Source organism: Hippopotamus amphibius, chromosome 1, assembly GCF_030028045.1.
Source record: "Hippopotamus amphibius kiboko isolate mHipAmp2 chromosome 1, mHipAmp2.hap2, whole genome shotgun sequence".
Classification (NCBI taxonomy): Eukaryota; Metazoa; Chordata; class Mammalia; order Artiodactyla; family Hippopotamidae; genus Hippopotamus; species Hippopotamus amphibius.
The window spans coordinates 146079327-146107185 of NC_080186.1; the positions used below are offsets into that span (position 1 = coordinate 146079327).

The 27859-nt window shown below is 40.5% G+C and overlaps 1 protein-coding gene across 1 annotated transcript; it reads right to left on the reverse strand.

Moving 5' to 3' along the window:
- Positions 1-2679: 2679 nt before the first annotated feature.
- On the reverse strand, positions 2680-4552 carry LOC130841513 (N-chimaerin). Its single transcript, XM_057717666.1, has 2 exons — positions 4523-4552; positions 2680-3867 (listed from the first exon to the last, which is right to left on the reverse strand). The coding sequence occupies exons 1-2, from the start codon at positions 4550-4552 to the stop codon at positions 3016-3018; spliced, it is 882 nt and encodes a 293-aa protein (XP_057573649.1). The 3' UTR covers positions 2680-3015.
- Positions 4553-27859: the final 23307 nt, after the last annotated feature.

A 27859-nucleotide genomic window follows, 5' to 3' on the forward strand; every position in this document is an offset into this window, starting at 1 on the left:
TTCCCCAATGGTTATTAGCTATAAACTGGCATTCCCCATGCAATGGTACCTACTGCTTTAAATGCTTTCAGCTAAAAAGTATCCAGACTTGGGACTTTAGCTTTGTTCTTTTCACATTGTGTTAAACTTTTGAATCAACCTGTTTTCTTGGGGGGGTTCTTTTTTTTTTTTTTGTCTTCAAAATTCCTGTGCAAGAAAAAAAGACTCTGGATGATAAGAGAGTATTGCTATTAAAATGCAACTCCAGACCTGTTGTTCTACCAAAACTCTGAAAAAGTGACTGAGCATCACTCCATCACTGATCATGCGGGCTCGTGTGAACACATCTCAAAGAAAGCAAATACATTAAGAGAGCCTCATGAATTGTGCTGAAAATACCATGAGAACACAGAATCTTGAAGGCTCTGTCCTTTTTCACCTTCGTACAGTATTGATGGATCGGGGTGCATGAGTGTGAGCAGAAGTCTGAGGCATGTGACATGCAGGCAGATTTTTCCATTCTGGTTGCCAGTGACTCTTTTGCAGCAGGAGAGTGCAATGCAGATACCACTAACTTTAACTGATGGAGCATATTTGTTTTCCTTTCTGTGTATTTCCTCCTCTTGAACCTAGTAACGAGATGGGATCTGGGGAGCTGTAACAGGCAAGGGATGAACAGGTTTCACTGTTATATGTTATTACTACTAGACACGGCCCCCTCTAGGTATTGCAGACCACTGGTGGGTCACCCAAAAGGAGCAACTCATGGGAAGACATAAACATTGACCAAACAGTGCTCCAAATATCAGAAATGCTCTGCCTTCTGGGTGTACTCCCACCAGCTCATCTCTCTGCTCCCTTGAGAGCCAATGAGCAAGAATTAGAATGCTGCTTTTGGATTCTGATAGGCTATTTCTTGTCCACTAACCAATGCAAGTATGATGAGCTGCTCATGGTAATGAAGACCCTCTTGAGGATGAAAAAACTTGCCAAATTACATTGTAAGAATGTATCAAGTGCAATCAAAGTATAATCGGGAGGCAATGGTTGGTATTGACAGTAATCAGAATATCTTCCTTCTCAGTTGTCTAACAGCATCAGCTGTTGAAACCCACAGCTATCAGAGAAGGGTTAAGGGAGTGTGAAGATTACTAGGATTGGATGGTCAAAATATGTGGCTTCAGATCCATTCTTTTGCCGAGACCAGCTCGGCGACTCGAGGCGAGTGACGGGTGCCGCAAGCTTGAAGAAGACACAGACACAGACTGAAGAGAAAAGTGGGACCGGGGGGCTCAAGACCTCTCGGATCAAGAGCCCCACTGACTCATCCCAGGCTGCTTTTATTGAGTTCGTGGGCTAACATTCTCAGGTTACACTCATAAACAATCAAAGGCCTCACATGACTGAGGCAATTATCTTTGTTTACTTCCTGGGTCCGAGTTGAGCAGGTGTGGATTTAAGCTGGGGGTGGAGAGCAAAACAGCCCTGGGGGCAGGAGACCTTTCTCAGATATTGGGGGTCTGTGCCCCACCCGTGTTGGCCCCTCTGCGACTGTGCCTGTCTTAGGTTGTTCCTCCCTTGAGGAATCTTACCCGTCTCTGGCTAACCAGTCATCCTCCAGGGCCAAACAGGGTGATATAAGGAAGGTTCTATGCACCACCCCTGTTGGCCCCTCTGCGGCTGTGCCTGTCTTAGGTTGTTCCTCCTCTGAGGAATCTTACCCGTCTTTGGCTAACCAGCCATCCCTCAGGACCAAACAGGGTGATATTAGTCTCCACGCCCCGCACCCTCAGCACCCACCACTGCTCAAGCAGGACGTTCTGAATCCCATCGCTCGGCCCACATACTTCAACACTTTCAATGCTTCAAAAAGGTTCCAGAATGTCTTCCTACATTCTTTGGCCCTGTCTTACTTGTGTGGTCTTGGCAAATCATGCCACTTTCCCATGTCTGGGCCTCAATTAACCCATTTGTAAAATGAGACTTGGAAAGGGGTAGTATCAGCTCTCCTCAGGTTATTGGAAATGCACAGAGGTATTTTTTGACGGCCAAGATGGGTGTTGGGGGAGGACCCTGGCATTTAGTTAGGATGGCGAATGTCTTGCAATGCAGGGGACATGAAGCACAAAGAAAAATCTCACTTAAAATGCTAACACTGCCCCAGCTGAGAAACACTGAGATGATCTTGACCCATGTTGCAGCCAGAATAGTCCATGGATAACAGCTCGTGAGAAACGGGGCTAAGGGTGGGAAACAAGAAACCATTGTCAGAGAACTTCTTGATCTGATTTGAATTTTTTATTTTTTTTATTTTTTTTTTGGTTTCTAAAAGCCAAATTTAATAAATTAATAAATGCATGCCAGATAAAAACACAAAATTACAACTCAAAACCAATAATAATTTAACAGAAAATGCTCTGCACTGTACTTTTTTATTGGTAGAGATAATCTACTAAAGTAACAAATCTGAAAACACATTTTGCTTTTGCTGGAAAGAAAGTACTGTGTTAGAGAAGAACTAAGAGAAACCAGAGTGGAAGCATTTGAGAAAAGTAGGCATATGTTATAATCTATGGTGATGCGGCAGCCAGAGGAGCTGTTTTCTCCATTTGTGTGCATGTGTATAGAAGCATCAGAAACCAATGACATAGGACCCAAAAGCAAAGTCATGACAGATTTACTCTGCGAAAGATGCTGAGTTACAACCACGGGCAGCCCAGGACGAAGGGGCGGTGCAGGCTTGGTGTCTCCTTTGTGTGGGGTTCCCTTGCCAAACAGGAGGCTAATCATGCAATAGCTTGAGTTTCTCTTAACATGATAAACACCCAGGATTACTAGAACTGGAAAGCGTGTGTTCACTGTTTTACAAGGACAGCTGAGCGGTGCTGTGAAAACAATGGGAAGTTCCTTCATTTTAATCTGGTTATATGCCCAAACTTCTAACCAAGAAATAATTCAGCTATAAGAGCCAATTAAATTATTTTAAAACATTCCTTCATCTGTAAAACATTTCTTTTTTTCCTTCAAACTAAAAATTCAAAATAAAATGTCTTCGTTTTTGATAAGAAGCTCCACCACCAGTCTCTGATACCGTATATCGTTCAGGGCAGCCATGGCGTCTAGTTCCGGGGATCTCATGAGGGTTGGGCCGAAAACAATCCCAAGGTTCTCTGCATTCATCAGATTCTCCTTTTCGTGGAGGGTCACTCTCTTAAGATGCGCCATGAGGTACCGGAGGGTTTCGCAGTGAGCGGGTGGCAGCAGCTTCAGTGCTTCGTGAAGGGTTTCTAATTGCTCATCAGGATCCATAATTTTGGCGGACTCTATAAACTTAGGGTAGGCGTCATATGTGATGAGTGGAATTGGTAAATCCCTGAAGTACAGCTTCAGCGCACCAGTGATAATGTTGATATCTTCATACATGTTCACAGAAATATCTGCTTTCTCACCATCTCTGTCAAAAGCCATCTTGACATCTTCAATGAGGTCACTAAATCCTGAGACTCGGTACAGTCCTTCAGAATTAAGACCTCGGGATTCAATCTCCCTGATGCACATGTCCACCACCATGGGCCGCTTAGTGATGTGGGCTTTCACGAGTGTTGTCAGGTCACAGCTGTACACCTTCTTGACATGTTTCAAGTCCGGCTTACAGTCGTTTGGGACCGTCTTGGAACACTGCTTATGAACATTCAAACCACAATCTGCACATTTCACTCCCTGAGCAATGAGCCCCCACATGAAGTTGGCACAGTATTCACACCAGTGCGGCCCTCTGAAGGTATGGACCTTGAAATTGTGAACCTTTTCATATTTTGGAATTTGCTCGTTTTCTTTCAGAGTTGCTCTTCTAACAAGTGATGTCAACTGCTGGTGTTGGAGGGCTGCCTGCAGAGGTGGGGGGCAGCTGTGGCTCACCGAGGAGACAGGGGCACTGGCAGCAGGGGTTTTGGGAAGTGCTAATGATTTGAATTTTTTAAATAAGGTACTTTTATAGGAAACAAGAAAATAACATTTTCACCAGCTTTAGAATTCCTCATAGGTTATGCTGGCGCCTAAGACATTTGTAAATCTCCTTTTCATACTTCCTTGTTATGTTTTTCAAGAAGCACTTGGGATATTTCATGAGACACACGTAACCGCAGTAAAAACAAAGTGCTCTCATTCCCCTTAGCCCATCCCTGCTGGGTGTGTGCAGGCTGCCCAAGTCAGGGCAGAATGAGAAGTCTAATGTAAATAGCAGACTCCTGCCTCTGCATTTGGCTCAGAGATTAAATTTTTCGGAACAAAATCAAATAATGCTCTGTGAAAACAGTCACCTTGGTCCCAAAGTGATGGGCTAAAAACGCTGATTTTCCTCCAGGAATTGGACAGACCTAAGCTCAGGAATCAGAGAATAGTGAAGGTTGTTCAGAAAGGCTAGTTTCCTCACTTTAAGGTGGGGAATTTTCGGGTATGAAGGACTTACCTGAACTCACATGGCAAGTTAATGTACCAAGCCAGCCCCAGAAGTAGCGGAAGGTAGAGTATCTTGGTGTTGTACCAGACCTTCCCAAGGCTTCTTCTTGGCCATGTCTCATTGTAGGTGAAGTCATAACAGCCAAGATCAAAGTGTAAAAGGTCTAAATGCCCACCAACCAGCCAGCAAGGTCTAGTGTCCCAGCAATCTCAATTTCCCTGGTACAAGGCTGAGGGTTGTAGAGATACCAAATAGGCCTGCCTTGGTTGTCTTTTGGCAGAGATAGCTGCCTATTATATTAGGATTCCTGTGGTAAATGGCAGAAACACAATCAGCTTAAACAGAAATGCTTTACTACTTGTATTAATCAGTGAGGATGAGAGGTGTTGTGAGATGCAGGGCTCAGGGAAGACCATCAGGACTCCCAGCTCTCAATTTGCTTCTCTCTCTGTTGCCTCTCCTCTTACTGAACGTGGGCTTTATGTGTCTCCAGTGAGCACAAATGTCAGGGGTGTTGGCTGCCCCAGACTTAGAGCCTTCTAATACCATGGCAGCAAAGTCAAGAGACAATAATTCTTATGAATTTCAGCAGATAGCCTTGAGGGAGAAGGTTCTGTTAGGGCCATGTTCTGATCCTCAACCCATTGCCATAGCCTTGGACCTAGGACTCTCTCATTGGGTGAAAGGCTTGATTGGTACCTCAGAGCTTAGGCGACAGGATGGGGCTATTTCATGTTTTCACCACCATGGGGAAAAATGTGTTGGTCGTCCAAAACCATGAATATTCACCGATTAGTCAAAGGCAAAGGATTGAACGTAGGAGATACTTGCGGCTGGAGTTAAAATACATGTAGAGTGAGGTGTGAGTAAATGAAGGAAAACTGTATGGAGGGGGTAGGACTTGAACCAAAGTTGAAGGTTTAGAAGTGAAAGATTGAGGCTTTGCAAGAGTAGATTTTTGTCAGGGGCAGTAAGGGGATGGAACTGATGCTATTGAACATCATCAAAGAAGACACCTGGTCTTACACAGCATGTATGTGTCCAGGGGCCTGTCTTTCTCCTAAGCACACAGTAAATGCTCAGTAATTCGTGTTTATTGAGTGCTGATTTGCTTCAGGTTTCTAATGCAGGGGCTGCTGCATTTTTCCTGTAAAGGGCCAGAGGGTAAATACTTTGGGATTAGTGGGCCACACAGTGTGTGTCTGAACCACTGAACTCTGCTGTTACAGTGTGACAGCAGCCATAGATAATAGTAAATGATCATGCAGTGCTGCAGTAAAACTTCATTTACAAAATCAAATGGTGCACTGGATTTGGCTTGCTGTTAGCTGATTCCAGTTCTTACTCATCTCTCTGCTTCCACTCTAACCAACTCCAAGTTAGCCAGCAGCCAGAGATCTTTTACAAGGTGTATTGAGAACATGTCACTCCTTTGCAACTAAGATGTGTAGTGGCTGCCATATTTGTTTTGGATAAAAGGCCAGCTCCTTCCAGCCATGCCCGGTCTGGCCCCTGACTGTTTGTTGAACCTCATCTCAGGTCCTTTCCCTCCTCAATGAGGTGTACCCGCCACTCTGGCCATGCTCTGCCCTTAGGACTCACACAGCTCTGTCCTGCTTCAGGGTGGGTATGTATCCAGTGACCTCACCACGAATTGTTCTTTCCTTCTTCCTTTTGCTTTCAGTTCAGCTAAATAGAACCTCCCTCCTAGAGGCCATCTGTGATCACCCTGTGTAAACTGGGCAAAGCCACCTTGCCATTGTTTTCTGTCTGAACCCTTCCCACTTTTTTTCAGAGCACTTATCACATGTATAATTATTCATTCCTTAGTCTGTTTACTTCTTGTCCATTCCTTCCATTAGATTGGGAGCTCAAGGAAGGTGGAGACTATATCTGTTCTATTCACCCTTATGTCCTTAAGGCCTAGAAAAGTGTCAGGTATACGGTAGAACTCCCTAAATGTCTTTGAATGATTGATTGATCAGAAGACTGGAGATTAAGTTCCTTATTGCAATCTCACCCAACTTCAGATTAAAAATATGAGCACAAAAATCAGGCTGCCTAGGGCTTCTAGTCCTCATGCCGGCTGGTCTTCTCTCTCAGCAGTTTGGATTTATTTTCAAAATTATATATGTCAAATGCAAAGAAAAAGAGCTGTGTGCCTACCACCAAGATGCTATTATTCCCATGTGTGTTTCAGATTTCTTTCTGTCTTATATACATTTTAAGTTAATTTTTAAAACTTAGACATTTATAAATCAAATATAAAAAATTTTTTAAAAGCAATTAATTTTTTCTCTTGGACTTTGTGTCCTGGAGTGGAAATTGTTTCTGAGCAAATCCTGGTTGAGAGAGGACCAGGTCTTTTTTAGCATGCAATTCTTGGGCCAGTGTGTATTCTCTTCATTCTAGGCATAATAGTTTACTATCTTCTGCCTGCTTCTCCACGAGAATATGAAGCTTGGTCATAACAAGGCATAGTTACCTCATTTGGGGGAGTTTTCAGTTTTATTGTCAGGGAGAAGCTGGTTGCCAAAAAACTAAGGTAAGGAAACAGACTGAAACTGAGCATAAAATTTAACTGAGTCTCCTTATAGGCAAGGAAGAAAAAACAGGGATGTCTTTCATGGTCTCATAAAAAGAAACAGCAATTCTCCAGAAGTCACACTGCTTCCTTCTTTAGCAGACAAGACGACCTTCATTTGTCCAATTATCACGTTTATTCAGCATTTCCACCACCTCCACTGACAGCCCCCTTCCTCCTCCTCCGTTTTTCTTTTTCTGTGGCTGCCTTTCGTGGTGGTTGTGTGCATAAAGCCCTCAGATTGGCCCCTGCTCCTTTATTAGTCCTGGGGTGAGCAGGAGAAAGAAGGTGGCATCTGCAGGAGGGTGACTGTGAAGTGCGCCAGGTAACTGCAGGAGGTGATTTTCAGACATTCAATCCTGAAAACTGACAAAGCCTATGAGCCACAAGAGGTCGATATTTAATATTTTCCTCGTTTTAACAGATGGCAGAGTGAACCGCAGAGCAGCTGTGACTCTTGATGACTCAGGAGCTGCCCTCAGAGATTTGGATAAGCCCTAGCCTGTCAGTCTTAAGACTGCTGCCCGTGAGGCACGTTAGATAGACCCTCTCTTGTGTGCGGGGAGAAAACCCTTTCATCACAGGAAATCCGACAGAGAGCCCCGGGATAACCCAGTGGCAAAGACTTGGGCTTAATTCCCACTGCAGCAAAGTACTACCTGTGTGACCCTGGGCAAGTTACTTAGCCTCTCTGTGCTTCAGGTTCCTCACCTGTATAATAGGAGTGTCAAAAGCATCACCTCATTCGGGTTGCTGTGAGAACTAAATGAGAACACTTGTGAAATGCTCAGCACGGTGCCTGGCATATTATAAGTCCTTGATAAATGTTAGCTGTAACTGGACACCTGTGGAAGGAAAGCTGCTCTGTTTGGGCGCCTGCCAGCTGTTTCTCCCTGCTGCTCACTAGCTGTGTCCCTGGGACATTTGCACAGAATGCCTAGGACTTGGTAGAGCGCGATGTGAACACACTGGACCCACTGGTGTTCCCGTGGGGCTTTCGGATTCCTTGGTTGGCTGTAGACTAACAAGCCTGTCCTTCTACAGTAAACTTCGAGGTGAAATTAACAAGGCGCTGCCCACGGTTCTCAGGAGTTACCCATTGTGGGTCCAGAATAGAGCCCAGCCTTCCTAACAGCCCGGAGGGCATCCTTTCCTTCCAGGGTGGGATGGGGGCAGACTAGCCAACAATTCTGGCTTGTTCACTGTTGTTCCGCTCCTAAAACAGAAGCTCCAGAAACTTCTTGTCTTCCAGAGGACACCACCTTTGAGTCTCCGAGGTTTGCTAGAAGGTGGGGACCCTCAGCTGGCTCCCCTCGGCTTGCAGACCTCATACCAGCAGAGAACCTCATTTCCTGGAAGGCAATGAGTCTACCTGTTTGCAAACACATCACTGTTACGACCTCAGATGCCTCAGATTTTCTCACAGGTGTCCTTGGAGGCTGTTTAAAAAACTCATCCACCACCTCATCTCCTTTTTTTTCTCTTCACTCTTCATGCAAGTCCCATACTCTTTGCTGCATATCCCCTGGCAAGCTGACAGCACCATCTAACTTCTTGCTTCTCTCTCCTGGCTAAGTGTCCGTTTTTGACAATCTGGCTTCAATCACAGGCCACCCTAGAGGGGCCCATCCATCATGCCCATACCACAGGCCCAGCGATTCTTCCCGCAACTGGGCTATTCAGTTTCTGTCTGACCAGCCAGGTTCATCTGTTTCTCCTCAAATCTTTCCCTGTCGCACTGCTGCTTCTCTCTTAATCATCTGACCCTAAGTCACCTTGCGTTGTTGACATCCCTGATGTGTCCACCATTTAGGGAAGCCAAGGTGTCCCAGTATTGATGAAAGTTGATTTGCATAAATGGGCACAGTGGAGATGCCAGACTGAAATAATAAGAAATGTATATATGGTCTTTGACCCTGGTTGCTGACACATTACCTGTATTCTTTGGAATATCCTTTGTGAAGTGGGGTGGAAGGGGGTGTTGTTTTAATCAGGTGATGCTTGGTGGGCTCTTGGGCAGAAAGAGCCCATGGAAAGACCACGCCTATAATTAGAAGCATGGAATTTTCAGCCTCACCCCCCCATTCTCCAGAGAGGGAAGAGGTGTTGGAAACGGAGTTAATGATTCACCATGCTTACGTGAGGAAGCCTCCACAAGAATCCCAGTAGTATGGAATTTGGGGAGCTTCTGGGCTAGTGAACACATCTATATGCCAGGAGGGTGGTGGTGCACCCCAACTCCATGAGGACGGAAGCTCCTGTACTTGGGACCCTTCTGGACCTCGCCTAATGTATCTCTTCATCTGGCTGTTCATCTGTATCTTTACCATATCTTTTATTATGTAATAAACTGGTAAACTTAAGTATTTTGCTATTCTAGCAAATAATGAAAATCAAGCCAGAGGGTCATGGAACCTCTGAATTGTAACCAAATGGGACAGAAGTTATGGGTAACCTTGGGATCTACTGCTTGAGATGTCTAAACTGGGGGACAGTTTCTTGGAACTGAGCCCTTGGCCTGTGGGGCCTGTGCTAACTCCAGTTAGTGTCAGAATTGAATCAAATTGTAGGATACCCAGCGGGTGTCACAGAGAATTGCTTGATGTGTGGAAAACCCACACATCTGGTGTCAGAAGTGTGGTGAGTGTGGCCAGTAGTGTGAGTGTAAAGGAGACGCTCAGGAGTGTTTTCCTTCCACAGAGGCCTTCTGTGTTTCTTGGGAAATTCTTTGCCAGACTGAGTTTTCTATGAAGCAGTCTACCACCCTACTCCAACACATTGTTTGATGATTTGAGAGTGGGTCCTAAGAATCCTAAAATTTATCGTCTCTTTTTCTTACATAGTTTATGGAGAAGAAAACATCTTACTCTAGGGAAATATTTGCCAACTCTTCTTAGCATGTGAATCTGTATCTCCAATGATAATTGTCTCTTCTCCCTCTCCCCTAACAATCAGGGTGGAGAATATGGGTCTGGGTTGAAGAATAGGGTATTAGTTCAAAGATCAGGGTATGGTCCCAGTTCTACCATTTACTCAACAGGTGACTCTATACAAGTCACTTTCCTTCTCTAGACTTAGTTTTATCATTCACAGAATGAGAATTACTGAGACTTAAAGGTGGCTGGTGAGGATTTTTTTAAATTAATTAATTAATTAATTTATTTTATTGGCGATGTTGGGTCTTTTTTTGCTGTGCACGGGCCTTTTTTAGTTGAGAATTGAGTGGGTGGTGTAATACCGGCCTTAAAGACATGAGGGAAAATTTGTTTTGGGACTTTTAGAAGGGCTTTTTAACCTATGAGAAACATAAGATATTTTCCCTTTCTGTCTCTGTCATTACTGTTTTTTGATGCGATGCCTGTAACGCTGGCAGCTATATTGTGGCTATGAAGGGTGCCAGCCTGAGGGGAAAAGCCAACACACTTAGGATAGCAGAACAGAGGGCTAGAAAAAACCTGGTTTCTCGATTTTGCTGTCAAATCACAAAGTTATTCAACCCTGAAAAGAAGCCAACTTTTGAATTTCTATTAACTAAACTGCAGACTTTATTCAGATTCACCAGTTTTTCCACTGATGTCTTTTTTTCTGTTCCCAGATCCAATCCAAGATACAACATTGCATTTAGGCCTTTCTTCATTCCTCCTGCTCCCCTCTTTACACATTTTTAAATTACATTTTTATTGGAGTATAGTTGATTTACAATATTATGTTAGTTTCTGCAATACAGCAAAGTGAATCAGCCATACAGATACATATATCCACTCTCCTCCAGGTTCCTTTCCCATATAGGTCATTACAGAGTTCCCTGTGCTATATGGTAGGTCCCTATTAGTTACTTCTATATAGTAGTGGGTATATGTCAATCCCAATCTCCCAATTTATCCCACCCACCCCCTTGGTAACCCTAAGGTTGTTTTCTACATCTGTAACTCAATTTCTGTTTGGTAAGTAGGTGCATTTGTACCATTTTTTTAGATTCCACATATAAGCAATATCATCTGATATTTGTCTTTGACTTACTTCACTTAATATGAGAATCTCTAGGTCTATCTGTGTTGCTGCAAATTATTTCATTCATTTCTATGGCTGAGTATATTCCACTGTATATCTATCTGTACCACTTCTTTACCAGCTTGTGTGTTCATGAACATTTAGGTGGCTTCCATGTCTTGGCTATTGTCAGTAGTGCTGCGGTGAACACTGAGGTGCATGTGTTTTTTGAATTATGGTTTTCTCCGGGTGTATGCTCAGGAGTGGATTGCACACCATGTGGTATTTAGTTTTTAAAGGAACTTCCATACTGTTCCCCATATTGGGTATACCAATATATATTCCCGCCCACAGTGTAGGAGGGCTCCCTTTTCTCCACACCCTCTCCAAGACTTATTGTTTGTAGATTCTTTGATGTTGGTCATTCTGACCGGTGTGAGGAGATATCTCATTGTAGGTTGATTTGCATTTCTCTAATACTTAGTGATGCTGAGCATCATTTCCTGTGCTGTTGGCCATGTGTTTGTCGTCTTTGGAGAGCTGTCTGTTCAGATTTTTGTCCCATTTTTGAATTGAGTTGTTGGCATTCTTTACATATTCTGGATATTAAACCCTTAGCAGACCAATGGTGTGCACACATTTTCTGCCATTCTGTAGGTGGTCTTTTCACTCTCTTGATAATATCCTGTGATGCGTGGAAGTTTTTCATTTTTATGAAGACCAGAGTATTCATTTTTCATTGTTTTCTGTGCCTTTGTTGTCATATTTAAGAAACCATGACCAAATCCAAGGTCATGGAGATGTGCACCTATGTTTTCTTGTAGAGTGCTATAACTTAGCTCTAAAATTTAGCCCTTTGATTAATCTTGAATTAAGTTTTGTACCTGCTATGAGGTAGGGTCCAACCTCAAGTTTCTGCATGTGAGATCTGGGTTTGCAGTGCCATTTGTTGAGTCTATTCTTTGCCCAGTGAGCAGTCTTAGCACTCCTATCAAAAACCAAGTGAAAATCTATGTGAGAATTTGTCTCTGGGTTCTCAAAGTCTATTCTATGGTCTACATGTGTATGCTAATACAGCACCACACTTTTGCAATATTATGTTGGCTCTTCGGCCTCCCTTGGAACTCCATGTGAATGTTAGTATTGTTTTTCCCATTTCTAAAACAAACAAACAAAAACAAAAAAACAACTCTGAGATTTAATAGGGATTGAATCGAGTAGTATTGGGTAGTATTGCTATTTGAACAAAATTAAGCATTCTAATCTTTTTAAACATGAGTTGTTTTCCATTTACTTATGTCCTGGTTAAGCAATTTGTTGTCATTTTCAGGGTACAAGTCTTTCACCTCCTTGATGAAATTCTGTAATATTTTTGTTTTTTAAAAATTTTTATTGGAGTATAGTTGATTTACAATGTTGTGTTAGTTTCAGATGTCCAGCAGAATGATTCAGTTATATACATATGTTCACTCTTTTTCAGATTGTTCTCCCATACAGGCTATTACAAAATATCGAGTAGAGTTCCCTGTGCTACATAGTAGGCCCTTATTAGTTATCTATTACTTATGTAATAGTGTGTATATGTTGGTCCCAATCTCTTAATTTTCCCTGCCCCCACTTTCCCCCTTGGTAACCATAAGTTTGTTTTCTATATCTTTGACTCTATTTCTGTTTTGTAAATAAGTTTATTTGTGTTGCTTTTTTTAGATTCTGTATATAAGCAATTTCATATGATATTTGTCTTTCTGTGTTTGACTTACTCAGTATGACAATCTCTGTGTCCATCCATGCTGCTGCAAATTGCATGATCTTGTTCTTTTTATGTCTGAGTAATATTCCATGGTATATATTTGTACCACACCTTCTTAATCCTTTTCTCTGTCGAGAGACTTTAAGGTTGCTTCCATATCCTGGCTGCTGTAAATAGTGCTGCATTGAACTTTGTGGTGCATGTATGTTTTCAAATTATGGTTTTAATCTGGATATATGCCCAGGAGTGGGACTGCTGGATCATATGGTAGGTCTATTTTTAGTTTTTAAAGGAATTCCATACTATTCTCCATAGTGTCTATACCAATTTACTTTCCTACCAATAGTGTCTATGTCTACACATTGAAGAGACTATTTCTCAGTTTGCAGTTGCATAATGGTTCCCTGTGATTGCATTTGAGTTAAACATTCTTGGCCAAAACACCCCATCAGTGATATTTCCTTCTGATGGTATCACATCTGGTAACACCTGATGTTCATCTGTTTTCTTGGTGGTGTTAATGTTGGTCACTCAGTAAGGGGTCATCTGATTTCTCCACTGTACTGTTAGATATGTTTCCCTCTTATAACTAATAATAAAGCCCATGCAAATATCCTGCTCCCCATCAAAATTTCCCTGTGGATTTAACATTCATGGATACTTCTTTCCAGATCTAATTTTTATTAAGATGTTTGCAAACTGTTAACTTTTCTAGCTGCAGCATGTTCTCCATATTCACTGGTCAGCCCTTAGCATTTTACTATAATCATTCCACTTTACTTCCTATCTATATTTTAAAGAAATGAACTCATGAATCCTTATATTTTCTCTCAATGGTTTATAATTCATTACTCTCCTTAATTATTTTGGTGCCGAAAGCTGGCTCCTGTGTCCTTGTGATGTGTTCTCATCACCTTTTGAATACCTCCTTACTTTATGGTATATTCCAGGATATTCCAGGCTCATCTTGTCCCAGACTGGTCCAAACCTTGGAATCAGAATCAGTCCTGGTTTCTTTCAGTGAAGAATGGTATTAGAGACCAATATCTAAGTATTAGGTATGCCCGTTACTGTTGGGTAGTCTTTGCCTCTTTCAGTGAGCAGAATGGACTTTATGTTTTCTGTCTTGCTATTCCAACTAGAGTTTTCAGCTTAGTATAAAATAGAAGCAGTGATGAACTTTACTCATGACTTTTAAAGCAAGTGTCTCTCTCCTTTTAATAGTATGTGTAATATTTGTTAGACATTTTGGATGTCTTTCCTTTATCAGATTAAGGAATTTCTATTCCTGTTTTGCTCATTGGTTTTATCATATATGTTCATTAGAATTTTTAATGTATATTATAAGATCATCTTTTTTCCTCTATTACTTTGTTAAACAATTCTTACATTCATATCATTAATTAGTTAATAAAATCACTTTGCTAATGTTTAGTATTTTTGGATTTTTTTTTTAATTTTATCCTGAATTTCCATTTTAGGAATTTTCATTTCTGTCTTTCTGTGCTGCTTTCTGAGTATTTTCTTCAGATCTATCTTCCAACCCACAAATTTTCTCATTAGGGATGTTTAGTCTCTATTTGTCACACCCATTGAAAATAATGTATAGTAAATATGTAGTATTATTTATATAATACATTTTATGTATAATAATAAAATATTTTTTTTCTAAGAGTTATTTGGTTCATTTTTAAAACTACCAGTTCATGTTCTATGTTCTTCTTATTCCATATCTTACTTTTAAAATCACAAACTGTCATTTTAATTTCTCAATCTGATTCTAATATCTCAAGTCCTCAGGGAAAGACGAGTCTAAATCTGTCATTGTTTCTTTCTGCTGACTCTCCCTTATGGTAGTTCCTTTTCTTCTGTGTCTGGTAATCTTTGGTTGTGAGAATATATGAGGTTGATTTTAAATTGCAGATGGTTTCTTCCGAAGAGAACGTGTCATTGTTTTGCTTATGATGTGAAACAAAGAGTGCTACCAACATTGGGACAACTTTAGTTCATTCCAGAGTCACTGGCTTGTTTTGTGAAATTTAGATTTAGCCTCCACCCCCAACTTGCTATTGCCTTAAGGTCTAGTCTTAAAATTGAAACACTGACTATGTAAAACACTTCACCCTCTGGGTGACCATACCATTCCTATGTGCTTACTGCTTATGGTTCTAATTAAGTTCAGTTTTTGGGGGGGGAGGGTGGGGTGGAAACACATATGTGTTACTTCCTCTTTGTGAATTAATTTTGCTTCCTGTTAAGTCCAGCAGTGAAATTAAAAGTATGCTGTGTGTGGGATCTAATTGTTTTGAAGGGATGGGCATTTAAGAATCTATCCATAATATTGCTGGAAACAGATTATAATTCTTCTTGATTATGTTTTGGTGACTTTTTTTTTTAAATAACAACATTCTTTTTCATCTAAGTCTACAATATACAGTGATAAAAGAGGCAGGGCCAGAATAATTTTAATTATCATTTCTATTTGGACTGGGGAAGAATGGGAGATAACACAGTAATCCCTGGTATGGAGCTATTTGGAAAGCCTGGGGGCTCACATTTTCAGAACTTTCTGGCTTATTATTGGAGCATGCTCCTTCATTGGTTTCCATTCTGCTCCTCAGGAACATTTTCATTGTAGATTGTTCTTCCCAGACCATGTCTCTGCCTTTTGGGAAGTTCTTGTTTGCAGTATTCTTCTTGATCACAAGTGTTGTGGGTATAAGGATTTTATACTTTTCTTGGGAGCTGGCTCAGCCCCTTTCTTGACAAGTGATGTTTGGGGGCCCAGTGTGGTTTCAAGTCTTATATAGTCTTTTAGACTAGGCTGTTAACAATACAATGCTCTTAAAAGCTCAGTAGTCATATTAGCCATTGGATTCCACTTGGTCCATGTGCCAGTAGCCACTTGTATATTTTGGTAATGACTTCATAAGCACATGATCAAGCATTTGGACAGAGAGACAGGAGTCTGGGCTCTGGAGCCAGGGTGATTCCTGCCAGCCTCCTATCTCTGCCAGTCATGAGCTCTGTCATCCTGGAGAAATGATTTAACATCCTGACATTTCAATTTCTTCATCTGTAAGATGGAAATAATAATGGTACCTTATTTTTTGTGTGGCTTATTGTAAGGATTTACTGAGAAAATGCATGTAAAAAAGCTGGCACAGGGTAAGTGCTGAGTAAATGACAGCTGTCATTGTTAGTGTTTATATGATCATAGCATATGGGGAGTTCTTTAACTGACGTTTTCTAACACAGCTGCAAGGCTTTGTTCATGCTCTGTGCCTGGCCTGTAGGCTCTTTACCTTTTGAAATTATGTTTATTTTTCAAGGCTCGGATGAGTTACTACCTTCACTATTAAACTTTTCCCTCATCTGTCAAATTTCATGTTTTTCCTCTGTTTCCACAGCAGTTCTTTGCACTTCTGTTCATCACTTATTTAACTCTGCTTTTCATTACAGTGGGTTATGTGTCTGTGCGTTTTACCCACATGAGGGCGGACCTGTCCTTATGTCATTATTTCCTGCCTCAACTTGTATAAGTAGATTCTCTCCTGCTACTTGCGTTGAATTGAATTCGTAGGAGAGACTTCAGAAAAGGACAGGTGGTGTGTTCCTTGGGATTGCGTTCAGCTATTTGTTTCAGAAACCTGTCCTAACTGCTTAACCAAACCGGGGTTTATTTTACTCATGTAGAAAGTTATGAGGTGGGCCTGGTGCATCTGTTCAAGGATGTCTTCAAGAACACAGGCTCCTTCTTTATTCCTGGCCTTCTATCCTTAGTGTGTGGCTCTCAACCTTATGGTTACAAAATGTCAGAGCCATCTCTGGGCATCATATCTGCATCCCAGCCAAGAAAGAGTGAGAACAAAGGACAAAAGATAAAAGGCCCCAGCATCCAGTCACTTTGAGGGAGGTCCTCAGGCAGCCCCACCAGTGACTTATGCTTGTTTCATTGGTGGTGGCTGGGTCATGTGACTGCCTTTAGCTGCAAGGGAGGATGGGAGATTGAGCATTTAACTGGGTATTATTTTAAGCAAACATAAGGGTTCTGGTAACAAGGAAAATGGAAAATGAGTATTGGCTAGGCAACAAGCAGAGGCGTATTGTTTTGTTGTTAGTGAAAACAATGGAAGCTGTCTCTGGACAGCCTGGGGAGAAAGGACACAGTGCAGGCTTGCAGCATGGAAGAAGTATTGTCAAAGCCTGAGGAGGGTAGATGCCAGGGTAGCTCTGGGAACTCCAGCAGCAGGAATTTGTAAACTTTCTCTCAAGGGTACTGCCATTTAGCTGACTCAGTAATAAATCAGGCTCCCAGCCACTTTGTTCTAAACTTCAGATTCCTGGGATAGAGAATTTGATGGGCTCAGCCAAAGCCCCTAGTTTCTCTTGTTAACTTTGCTTCATCTGCGTGACAGGATGATGGGACATAGAGACAGCCTTTGGGCTCTGCCTGCCACTGGGTATTAGAATTTGCTCCCAAAGAAAAGTGAATTCTTGAGGACTGGGCAGCTACTATGATTGATTTGGCATGGAAAGACTTAAAGGCTAGAATGCAATTTTGCCAGGTTCTAGGGCTGCAAATTTCAGAATTCATCTAAGGAATTTTCACTTCTTCCCAATGAGTTGGCAGTGTGTTGGAATGATGTTTACATGTCTGGTGATAGATAAGTAGGTTTATTTGACACACAAAACTGTCAAACACACTGGGGATTTATTTAATTTTTAAACTGGGTAGAATTTAGTTGAAGCTAGTAAGGAAAACATCAGGTCTCGTGGATGGCTGGAAGGTAAGAATTCCAGCCTGATGGGCTTTGTACCTGAAACTCATGTTAGTGACAAAAGGCTCTTATGTTGAGGAATTCTGGTTGTCTTTTCAGATTATCCCTGGGAAGGGGAGATGGGGTAAACATTCTGCTACCATATCAGTGTTTTCCCTTCAAGGACTTAAAAATGGAAATGCCTTTCTTTTGTAAAAATTTTATTATTTCCTTTATACTGGGTCTGTTCAGTTTACACCTGGTGGTTTGGGAATTAGAAAGTAGGAAATGTCTTGCCACTTATTTTCTTGCTATTTGTTCCTTTTAGCTTCATCAAATGGCATCTAGCATCATGATAAACCACAGGAGCTTTGGAGTCGAACAGATCTGGGTTTCAGTCCTCACCTCTTTACTCATTGACAATATGATCATGGGCTAATAAAGCCAATCAACTTTGGCCACATTGGGTACGATAGATATTTTCCAGGGCTAGTCCTCACTAGTACATTTTGCTCGTGTGTGCGAGTGTGTACATGTAATATATACTGCCTTTTTCCTGCTTTTATGACTTACCATTATGTCTTGGAAGCCTTCTCTTATCTGCCTGTATAAGTAGACTTCATCTTTTTAATTGCTGCACAGTATTACAATATATGATTGTGCTGTCCTTTATTTAACTCATTCCTCATCAGTGAATGTTTAAGTTGTTTCCAAATTTTTAGTTATGAATCATACTGCAGCTGTAGTTATTCCTCTTTACACATGTATGAGAACATATCTATTGGGATAAATTGCTTGAAGTATAATTGCTAAGTCAGAAGGCATGTGAATTTTAGATTGTTACGGATGTAGCCAAATTGTCATCTAAGAAGATTGTACCAGTTAACACTTGCACAGCAATTGCATAGGAGAGCCTGTTTCTTATACCCTTACCAACAATACATTTTCAAACTTCTTAGTATTTAATATGATAAAATATTTTGTAGTTTTAAATAAAATTTTTCTGATTTTGATGTGCATTTGCGGGTATGTTTAAAAGCCATTAGCATTTTTTTGCTGCCACATGTCTATCCATATTATTTCCACTTTCGGGGGAGTGAGAGAGTTTGTTCTTCTGACATTGATTTGTCAGAATTTTTTGTGAATGGAGGAGTTTACCTTTTCTGTCATGTTGCATTTTCCTGCCACATTTGTCTTTTTACTGTTTATGGTTTTGAAATTTTAATGTAGTCATAGCTCTTAATCTTTAAGGCTTTTGGGTTATATATCTTGCTTTAGCTTTCCCTACTCCAATATTATGATTTAAAATTGCAATGTTTTCTTTAATGACTTACCCAGTTTTACTTTTTTTACCTTTTGATCCACTGGAATCCATTTTGGTGTAAGTAGTGATGATACATCTATATTTTCCCCCCAAAGTCCTGCCAGGTGTCCCACCACCATTTATTGAAGAATCCACATTTTCTCACTGCTTTTAAATGCTTTTAAATTCTGTGTGTGTGTGTGCACACGCGTGCATGCATGTGTGCATAGGATGGTGGGGCTACCTTGGACTTTGAGTTCTGTTCCATTGATCTATCTGTCTTTTCCTGCAAAATAGCATAGTTGAAAGTTACATGTACTGGCTAATCTTGATCCCAAGTTTATACTTTAAATTTTGTTGACAGTCTGAGTTTAATAAAAGACATTAAGGCTGCTTGCTTTATTATTATTATTATTATTATTATTATTTTGTGGGCCTCTGGTCGTTACATATCAAATCTGTAAGTGATGTGGTTATGCGACAAATTCAGTGTTTGACCTGGCAGCTGAAATAGAGTCAGGTAAAATGGGGGAAAAAAGCACATCTTACTTCCAAAGAGCCATTAATTATTTTCTAATAATGAATTACCTTGGAGCTTTGAAAAATGCCAGGGCATATAGACAGCAAAGGGATTTATGAAGATGGGTGAGTGTTAAGGCCTTAGGAGAGTTGTTTATCATTCACGGTGTGCTTTGCTTACACAAATCAAGGCCTGTTTTCACTATATGTGACATTGCCTTCTCAGTGACTGCTTTGTTGGCATTGTTATTCCTCAGGGCCTTTGCACATATGCTTTACCTCTGCCTCTATTGCTCTTTTCCCAGGTAGCTGCCCTCTAGTGTTCTTCTGCCTTCTGCCCAAATATCCCCATGTCACAGAGGTCTTTCCTGACCAGCCTACCTAAAATGTACCCTGGCCTGTGTTCTTTTTCTTTAAAGAACCCAGTACTTTGATGTATATCATAGAGTGTTCTGCCTATGTTTTCCTCTAGGAGTTTTATAGTGTCTGGCCTTACATGTAGGTCTTTAATCTATTTTGAGTTTATTTTTTGTGTATGGTGTTAGGAAGTGTTCTAATGTCATTCTTTTACATGTAGCTGTCCAATTTTCCTAGAACCACTTATTGAAGAGGCTTTCTTCCATTGTATATTCTTGCCTCCTTTGTCAAAGATAAGGTGCCCATATGTGCTTGGGTTTATCCCTGGGTTCTCTGTTCTGTTCCATTGATCTTCCTTTCTGTTTTTGTGCCAGTACCATACTGTCTTGATCACTGTGGCCTTGTAGTATATTTTGAAGTCAGGAAGCCTGATTCCACCTACTCCATCTTTCCTTCTCAAGATTGCTTTGGCTATTTGGGGACTTTTTTGTTTCCATACAAATTGTAAGATTTCTTGTTCTACTTCTGTGAAAAATGCCATTGGTAATTTGATAGGGATTGTGTTGAATCTGTAAATTGCTTTGTGTAGGATAGTCATTTTCACAATGTTGATTCTTCCAGTCCAAGAACATGGTATGTCTCTCCATCTGTTTGTATCATCTTTGATTTCTTTCATCAGTGTCTTATAGTTTTCTGCATACAGGTCTTTCGTCTCCTTAGGCAGGTTTACTCCTAGGTATTTTTGACCCACCTCCTAGAATCATGGAAATAGAATCAAGAATAAACAAATGGGACCTCATGAAATGTAAAAGCTTTTGCACAGCGAAAGAAACCATAAACAAGACAAGAAGACAACCCGCAGAATGGGAGAAAATACTTGCCAACGAAGCAACGGACAAAGGATTAATCTCCAAAATATACAAGCAGCTCATGCAGCTTAATATCAAAAAAGCAAAGAACCCAATCCACAAATGGTCAGAAGATCTAAATAGACATTTCTCCAAAGAAGACATACACATGGCTAACAAACACATGAAAAGATGCTCAACGTCACTAATTATCACAGAAATGCAAGTCAAAGCCACAATGAGGTATCACCTCACACCAGTCAGAATGGCCATCATCAAAACATCTAGAAACAGTAAATGTTGGAGAGGCTATGGAGAAAGGGGAACTCTCCTGCACTGTTGGTGGGAATGTAAGTTGGTACAGCCACTGTGGAAAACAGTTTGGAGGTTCCTTAAAAAACTAAAAATAGAACTGCCATATGATCCAGTAATCCCACTCCTGGGCATATACCCAGAGAAAACCATAATCCCAAAAGAAACATGTACCATAATGTTCACTGCAGCACTATTTACAATAGCCAGGACATGGAAGCAACCTAAATGCCCATCAACAAATGAATGGATAAAGAAGCTGTGGCATATATATACAATGGAATATTACTCAGCTATAAAAAGGAATGAGATGGAGCTATATGTCATGAGGTGGATAGACCTAGAGTCTGTCATTCAGAGCAAAGTAAGCCAGAAAGAGAAAAACAAATACCGTATGCTAACTCATGTATACGGAATCTAAAAAAATGGTACCGATGAACCCAGTGACAGGGCAAGAATAAGGAATCAGATGCAGAGAATCAACTGGAAGACACGGGGTTGGGGGGGGTGGGGGGTGAAGGGGAAGCTGAGGCAAAGTGAGAGAGTAGCATAGACATATATACACTACCAACTGTAAAGTAGATAGCCAGTGAGAAGTTGCTGTATAACAAAGGGAGATCAACTCGATGATGGGTTATGCCTTAGAGGGCCAGGGCAGGGAGGGTGGGGGGAAGTCATGGGAAGGAGGGGATATGGGGATATATGTATAAATGCAGCTGATTCACTTTGGTGTACCTCAGTAACTGGTACAAGAGTCTAAAGCAATTATATTCCAATAAAGAGCTTAAAAACAGAAAAAAGAACACAGTACTTCCTTAAATATACTTATTCTACCCTTCCTGTGAGCTCCACGAGCTTGGCACATAGATAGCTTGGCATGGATGCACTTAAATATTTGTGGAATGAACAAATACACATTGCCATCACCTGATCTTGACAGCTCATTGCTTGTGTGCAACTTAGAAGTAACCGAAATGGAAGGGGGTTAGAATTTCTTTTATTTTAAACCAAAATACTGACTTTCCTCTTTTTGCTTTCTTCTGTTTTAGGAAAGTGTGTCCAATACATTGAGTCCAGAGAAGGTTAACTCCGCTCTGATGGGCTTTTGTATCTGTCAAAGAGATGTTGTTATTGCCAGATGAGAAGGAGTGCTGGACTAGGCAGTACAGAGGGCCATGACCCTACCAGGAGCTGAAAAAGCCAGCAAATGGTAGCCAGCTCTCAGCTTTTGTGCACATATATCCAAAACAACACATGTGGAAACTGGCATGTTTTCATAATGCATGGGAACCTCATGTCACAAAACCCTGTCTCCACCTGTCTGAACCTATAGCCATTCATTATTTTTCCAGTGGTACAATATAGGAAGATGAGAAAGAAAGAGCAAGTTTCATGAATAATACTTTGACACTGCTTTTTAATGACCCAGAATCTCTACTTTCATGGGAACTTCTACATAGGAAGGATTTGGGGTGAAAATTTACTTGTAAGTGGTGCTTAAAGACATTATCTTAAGGCTGTGTTTGCAAAGCAAGTTTGAAAATTAATTTAGGAGTGATGATTGATGAAGACTTTAGCATCTCTAGACCACATTCTGCCTCTGGACCTCCAGCTGGGGGAGAGAGATGAGGGGAGTCACGGAACAGGCAGTCCCAAGGCTTAGCGTCTCAAGGCCCATGCAGCCTGCTCCCAGGTGACTTCCTATGTAGTATGAAGTTTTCTGAATTCTCAGAGCCTCAGATGGGATCTCCTCTGGCAGTCTTGAAATGCCCTTGGCACATTCTTCTGTGATAATTGCCTTAGCTATGGCTTTTCAAGCTGCAAGAAAAATTCTTCACCTTGTTTTAAGACAATAAGAAGTTTTTTTGGACAGCTTCAGAGTTCTCATGGAACCTAGCAGCAGTGACTCACAACTGTGCTATACAAGGTACCAGGAACAGAAGTGCAGCGGTGTGAATAGAAATACAGTAGCTGTTCTTTTTAGCTCTCTGGGGGCTTCATTGACTCTTGTCTTCAGTTCTCTCTGCACAACCCCCATGATTTCTCTTCTGGCCGACCAGCTTTCTGTGCTTCTCAATTGCACATGATGGAAAATAGCATCTCCATAGTTCCTGAACTTACCTGCCCAGCACAAGAAAAAATTAATGAATAGATTGTAATTTAATTCTGAACTCATGAGAGAGAGAGCTGTTTAGACCAACTTGGGTCCAGGTGTTCATCCTAGTCTAGTTAGCTATGGCTAGAGATTTGAGGTCAAGTGGAAGAGGTATGCACCTGGGATTTTACCCCTGTGACAAGCCTTCTCTGAGGAAGGAACCACTGACCGAGCAGACATCCCAAAGCTGTCATTATAACCAATGCTGTCAATCACATCCCAACATATTTAGGTAACTTAATATTCACTGGTTCAGAAATATAATGAAAAAAGAGATTAAACTGATTTCATTATTACATCCCAGCACCTGGTAGAATATTGATTTTAATTTTAAACTATTAGGCAGATTCTTCTCAGTGTCATAAAAGTTCACTGCACAGAGCAGCAGGATCAAGGTAAATGTTTCATGTTGCTGTTTGAGGTAAAGGTCAGAACAGAAATACACACTAGTTTTGTGTTCCAACACACTCGTCATTATATATGACACTGAGCTCACTTTTGGCTGCTTTGAATCATTACTTCCTCTGCGTGTGTAATTTTATTTTGACAGTATTGCATTTCTTCATTTTCATTTTTCTCCCTTTCAGAAAGTAGAAGTCTCCCTATCTCTACTACCAACACTTTTTCCTAAGCATCAGATGTAACAGCAAGTAAGTTTCCTATCTGTCTGGCTAGAGATTGCACATATGTCCATGTGGGTCTATTTGTAACTTATTTTTCTCCACATCCATTATATCATTATCAGCAATATCTTTTTTTTGATTGATAGTCATAGGCCCATTTTAATTTCAGTATCTAATATGTTATGCTTTAGTCATTCTTCTCCAACTAGACTGCAAATTCCTTCCACCACAACCAAAGCAAAATAATGTGTATTCCCTAACACAATCAGTCTAGAGTTTTTGTTTTTTTTTTCACATATCCCCATATCCTCTCCCTCCCTTGACTCTCTCCCACCATCCCTGTCGCAGTCCAGAAAGGCATCATCCGTCATCGAGTTCATCTCCCTTTGTTATACAGCAACTTCCCACTGGCTATCTATTTTACAGTTGGTAGTGTATATATGTCTATGCTACTCTCTCACTTTGCCTCAGCTTCCCCTTCACCCCCCACCCCCCCAACCCCGTGCCTTCCAGTCGATTCTCTGCATCTGCATCCTTATTCTTGCCCTGTCACTGGGTTCATCGGTACCATTTTTTTAGATTCCGTATACATGAGTTAGCATACGGTATTTGTTTTTCTCTTTCTGGCTTACTTTGCTCTGAATGACAGACTCTAGGTCTATCCACCTCATGACATATAGCTCCATCTCATTCCTTTTTATAGCTGAGTAATATTCCATTGTATATATATGCCACAGCTTCTTTATCCATTCATTTGTTGATGGGCATTTAGGTTGCTTCCATGTCCTGGCTATTGTAAATAGTGCTGCAGTGAACATTATGGTACATGTTTCTTTTGGGATTATGGTTTTCTCTGGGTATATGCCCAGGAGTGGGATTACTGGATCATATGGCAGTTCTATTTTTAGTTTTTTAAGGAACCTCCAAACCGTTTTCCACAGTGGCTGTACCAACTTACATTCCCACCAACAGTGCAGGAGAGTTCCCCTTTCTCCATAGCCTCTCCAACATTTACTGTTTCTAGATGTTTTGATGATGGCCATTCTGACTGGTGTGAGGTGATACCTCATTGTGGCTTTGACTTGCATTTCTGTGATAATTAGTGACGTTGAGCATCTTTTCATGTGTTTGTTAGCCATGTGTATGTCTTCTTTGGAGAAATGTCTATTTAGATCTTCTGACCATTTGTGGATTGGGTTCTTTGCTTTTTTGATATTAAGCTGCATGAGCTGCTTGTATATTTTGGAGATTAATCCTTTGTCCGTTGCTTCGTTGGCAAGTATTTTCTCCCATTCTGCGGGTTGTCTTCTTGTCTTGTTTATGGTTTCTTTCGCTGTGCAAAAGCTTTTACATTTCATGAGGTCCCATTTGTTTATTCTTGATTCTATTTCCATGATTCTAGGAGGTGGGTCAAAAAGGATCTTGCTTTGATGTATGTCATAGAGTGTTCTGCCTATGTTTTCCTCTAGGAGTTTTATAGTGTCTGGCCTTACATGTAGGTCTTTAATCCATTTTGAGTTTATTTTTGTGTATGGTGTTAGGAAGTGTTCTAATGTCATTCTTTTACATGTAGCTGTCCAATTTTCCTAGAACCACTTATTGAAGAGGCTATCTTTTTTCCATTGTATATTCTTGCCTCCTTTGTCAAAGATAAGGTGCCCATATGTGCTTGGGTTTACCTCTGAGTTCTCTATTCTATTCCATTGATCTTCCTTTCTATTTTTGTGCCAGTACCATACTGTCTTGATCACTGTGGCCTTGTAGTATAGTTTGAAGTCAGGAAGCCTGATTCCACCTACTCCGTCTTTTCTTCTCAAGATTGCTTTGGCTCTTCGGGGTCTTTTGCATTTCCATACAAATTGTAAGATTTCTTGCTCTAGTTCTGTGAAAAATACCATTGGTAATTTGATCATGATTGCATTGAATCTGTAAATTGCTTTGGGTAGTACAGTCATTTTCACTATGTTGATTCTTCCAATCCAGGAACATGGTATGTTCCTCCACCTGTTTGTATCATCTTTGATTTCTTTCATCAGTGTCTTAAAGTTTTCTGCATACAGATCTTTTGCCTCCTTAGGCAGGTTTATTCCCAGGTATTTTATTCTTTTTTGTTGCAGTGGTGAGTGGGAGAGTTTCCTTAATTTCTCTTTCTGCTCTTCCGTTGTTCGTGTATAGGAATGCAAGAGATTTCTGTGCATTAATTTTGTATCCTGCTACTTTACTAAACTCATCAATTAGTGCTAGCAGTTTTCTGGTAGAGTCTTTAGGGTTTTCTATATATAATATCATGTCATCTGCAAAGAGTGACAATTTTACTTCTTTTCCAATTTGGATTCCTTTTATTTCTTTTTCTTCTCTGCTTGCTGTGGCTAAAACTTCCAAAACTATGTTGAATAGTAATGGTGAGAGTGGACACCCTTGTCTTGTTCCTGTTCTTAGAGGGAATTCTTTCAGTTTTTCCCCATTTAGAACAATGTTGGCTTTTGGTTTCTCATATATGGCTTTTATTATGTCGAGATAATTTCCTTCTATGCTCATTTTCTGGAGAGTTTTGAACATAAATGGATTTTGAATTTTTTCAAAACCTCTGCATCTATTGTGATGATCATATGGTTTTTGTCCTTCAGTTTGTTGATATGATATATCACGTTGATTGATTTGCGTATATTGAAGAATCCTTGCATCCCAGGGATAAACCCCACTTGATCATGGTGTATGATTCTTTTAATGTGCTGTTGGATTCTGTTAGCTAGTATTTTGTTGAGGATTTTGGCATCTATATTCATCAGAGATATTGGCCTGTAATTTTCTTTTTTTGTGACATCTTTGCCTGGTTTTGGTATCAGGGTGATGGTGGCCTTGTAGAATGAGTTTGGGAGTGTTCCTGCTTCTGCTATATTTTGGAAGAGTTTGAGAAGGATAGGTGTTAGCTCGTCTCTAAATGTTTGATGGAATTCACCTTTGAATCCATCTGGTCCTGGGCTTTTGTGTGTTGGGAGATTTTTAATCACTGCCTCAATTTCTGTACTTGTGTTTGGTCTGTTCATAGTTTCTATTTCTTCCTGGTTCAGTCTTGGAAGATCGTATTTTCCTAAGAATTGATCCAGTTCTTCCAGGTTATCCAATTTATTGGCATGTAGTTGCTTGTAGTAGTCTCTCATGATCTTTTGTATTTCTGTGATGTCTGTTGTTACTTCTCGTTTTTCATTTCTAATTCTGTTGATTTGCATCGTCTCCCTTTTTTTCTTGATGAGTCTGGCTAATGGTTTATCAATTTTGTTAATCTTCTCAAAGAACCAGCTTTTAGTTTTATTAATTTTTGCTATTGCTTCCTTCCTTTCTTTTTCATTTATTTCTGCTCTGACCTTTATGATCTCTTTCCTTCTGCTCACTTTGGGGTTTCTTTGTTCTTCTTTTTCTAATTGTTTTAGGTATAAGGTTAGGTTGTTTATTCGATAATTTTCTTGTTTCTTAAGGTAGGACTGTATTGCTATAAACTTCCTTCTTAGAACTGCTTTTGCTGCGTCCCATAGGTTTTGGGTTGCTGTGTTTTCATTGTTGTTTGTTTCTAGATTTTTTTTTCATTTCCTCTTTGATTTCTTTAGTGATTTCTTGGTTGTTTAATAGTGAATTGTTTAGCCTCCATGTGTTTGTATTTTTTGCATTTTCCTGTAATTGATATCTAGTCTCATGGCGTTGTGGCCTAAGAAGATGCTTGATATGATTTCAGTTTTCTTGAATTTGCTGAGGTTTAATTTGTGACCCAAGATGTGATCTCTCCTGGAAAATGTTCCATGTGCACTTGAGAAGAAAGTGTAGTCTGTCGTTTTTGGATGGAATGTCCTATAAGTATCAATTAAGTCAAGATGGTCTAATGTGTCATTGAAAGCTTGTGTGTCTTTTTTTACTTTTTGTTTGGAAGATCTGTCCATTGATGTAAATGGGGTGTTTAAGTCTCTCACTATTATTGTGTTACTGTTGATGTCCCCTTTTATGGCTGTTAGCATTTGCCTTATGTATTGAGGTGCTCCTATGTTGGGGGCATAGATATTTACCATTGTGATATGTTCTTCTTGGATGGAGACCTTGATCATTATGTAGTGTCCTTCCTTGTCTCTTGTAATATTCTTTATTTTAAAGTCTAATATGTCTGATATGAGTCTTGCTACTCCAGCTTTCTTTTGACTTCCATTTGCATGGAATCTTTTTCCATCCCTTTA

Excerpts from the sequence above, each read along its gene's own strand:
- LOC130841513 (XM_057717666.1), bottom strand. The coding sequence starts at position 4,552 with ATGGCCAAGAAGAAGCCTTGGGAAGGTCTG. Across the intron at positions 3,868-4,522 it reads AGAAGCCTTGGGAAGGTCTG|GCAGCCCTCCAACACCAGCA; the intron begins GTACAACACCAA and ends CCACCTCTGCAG.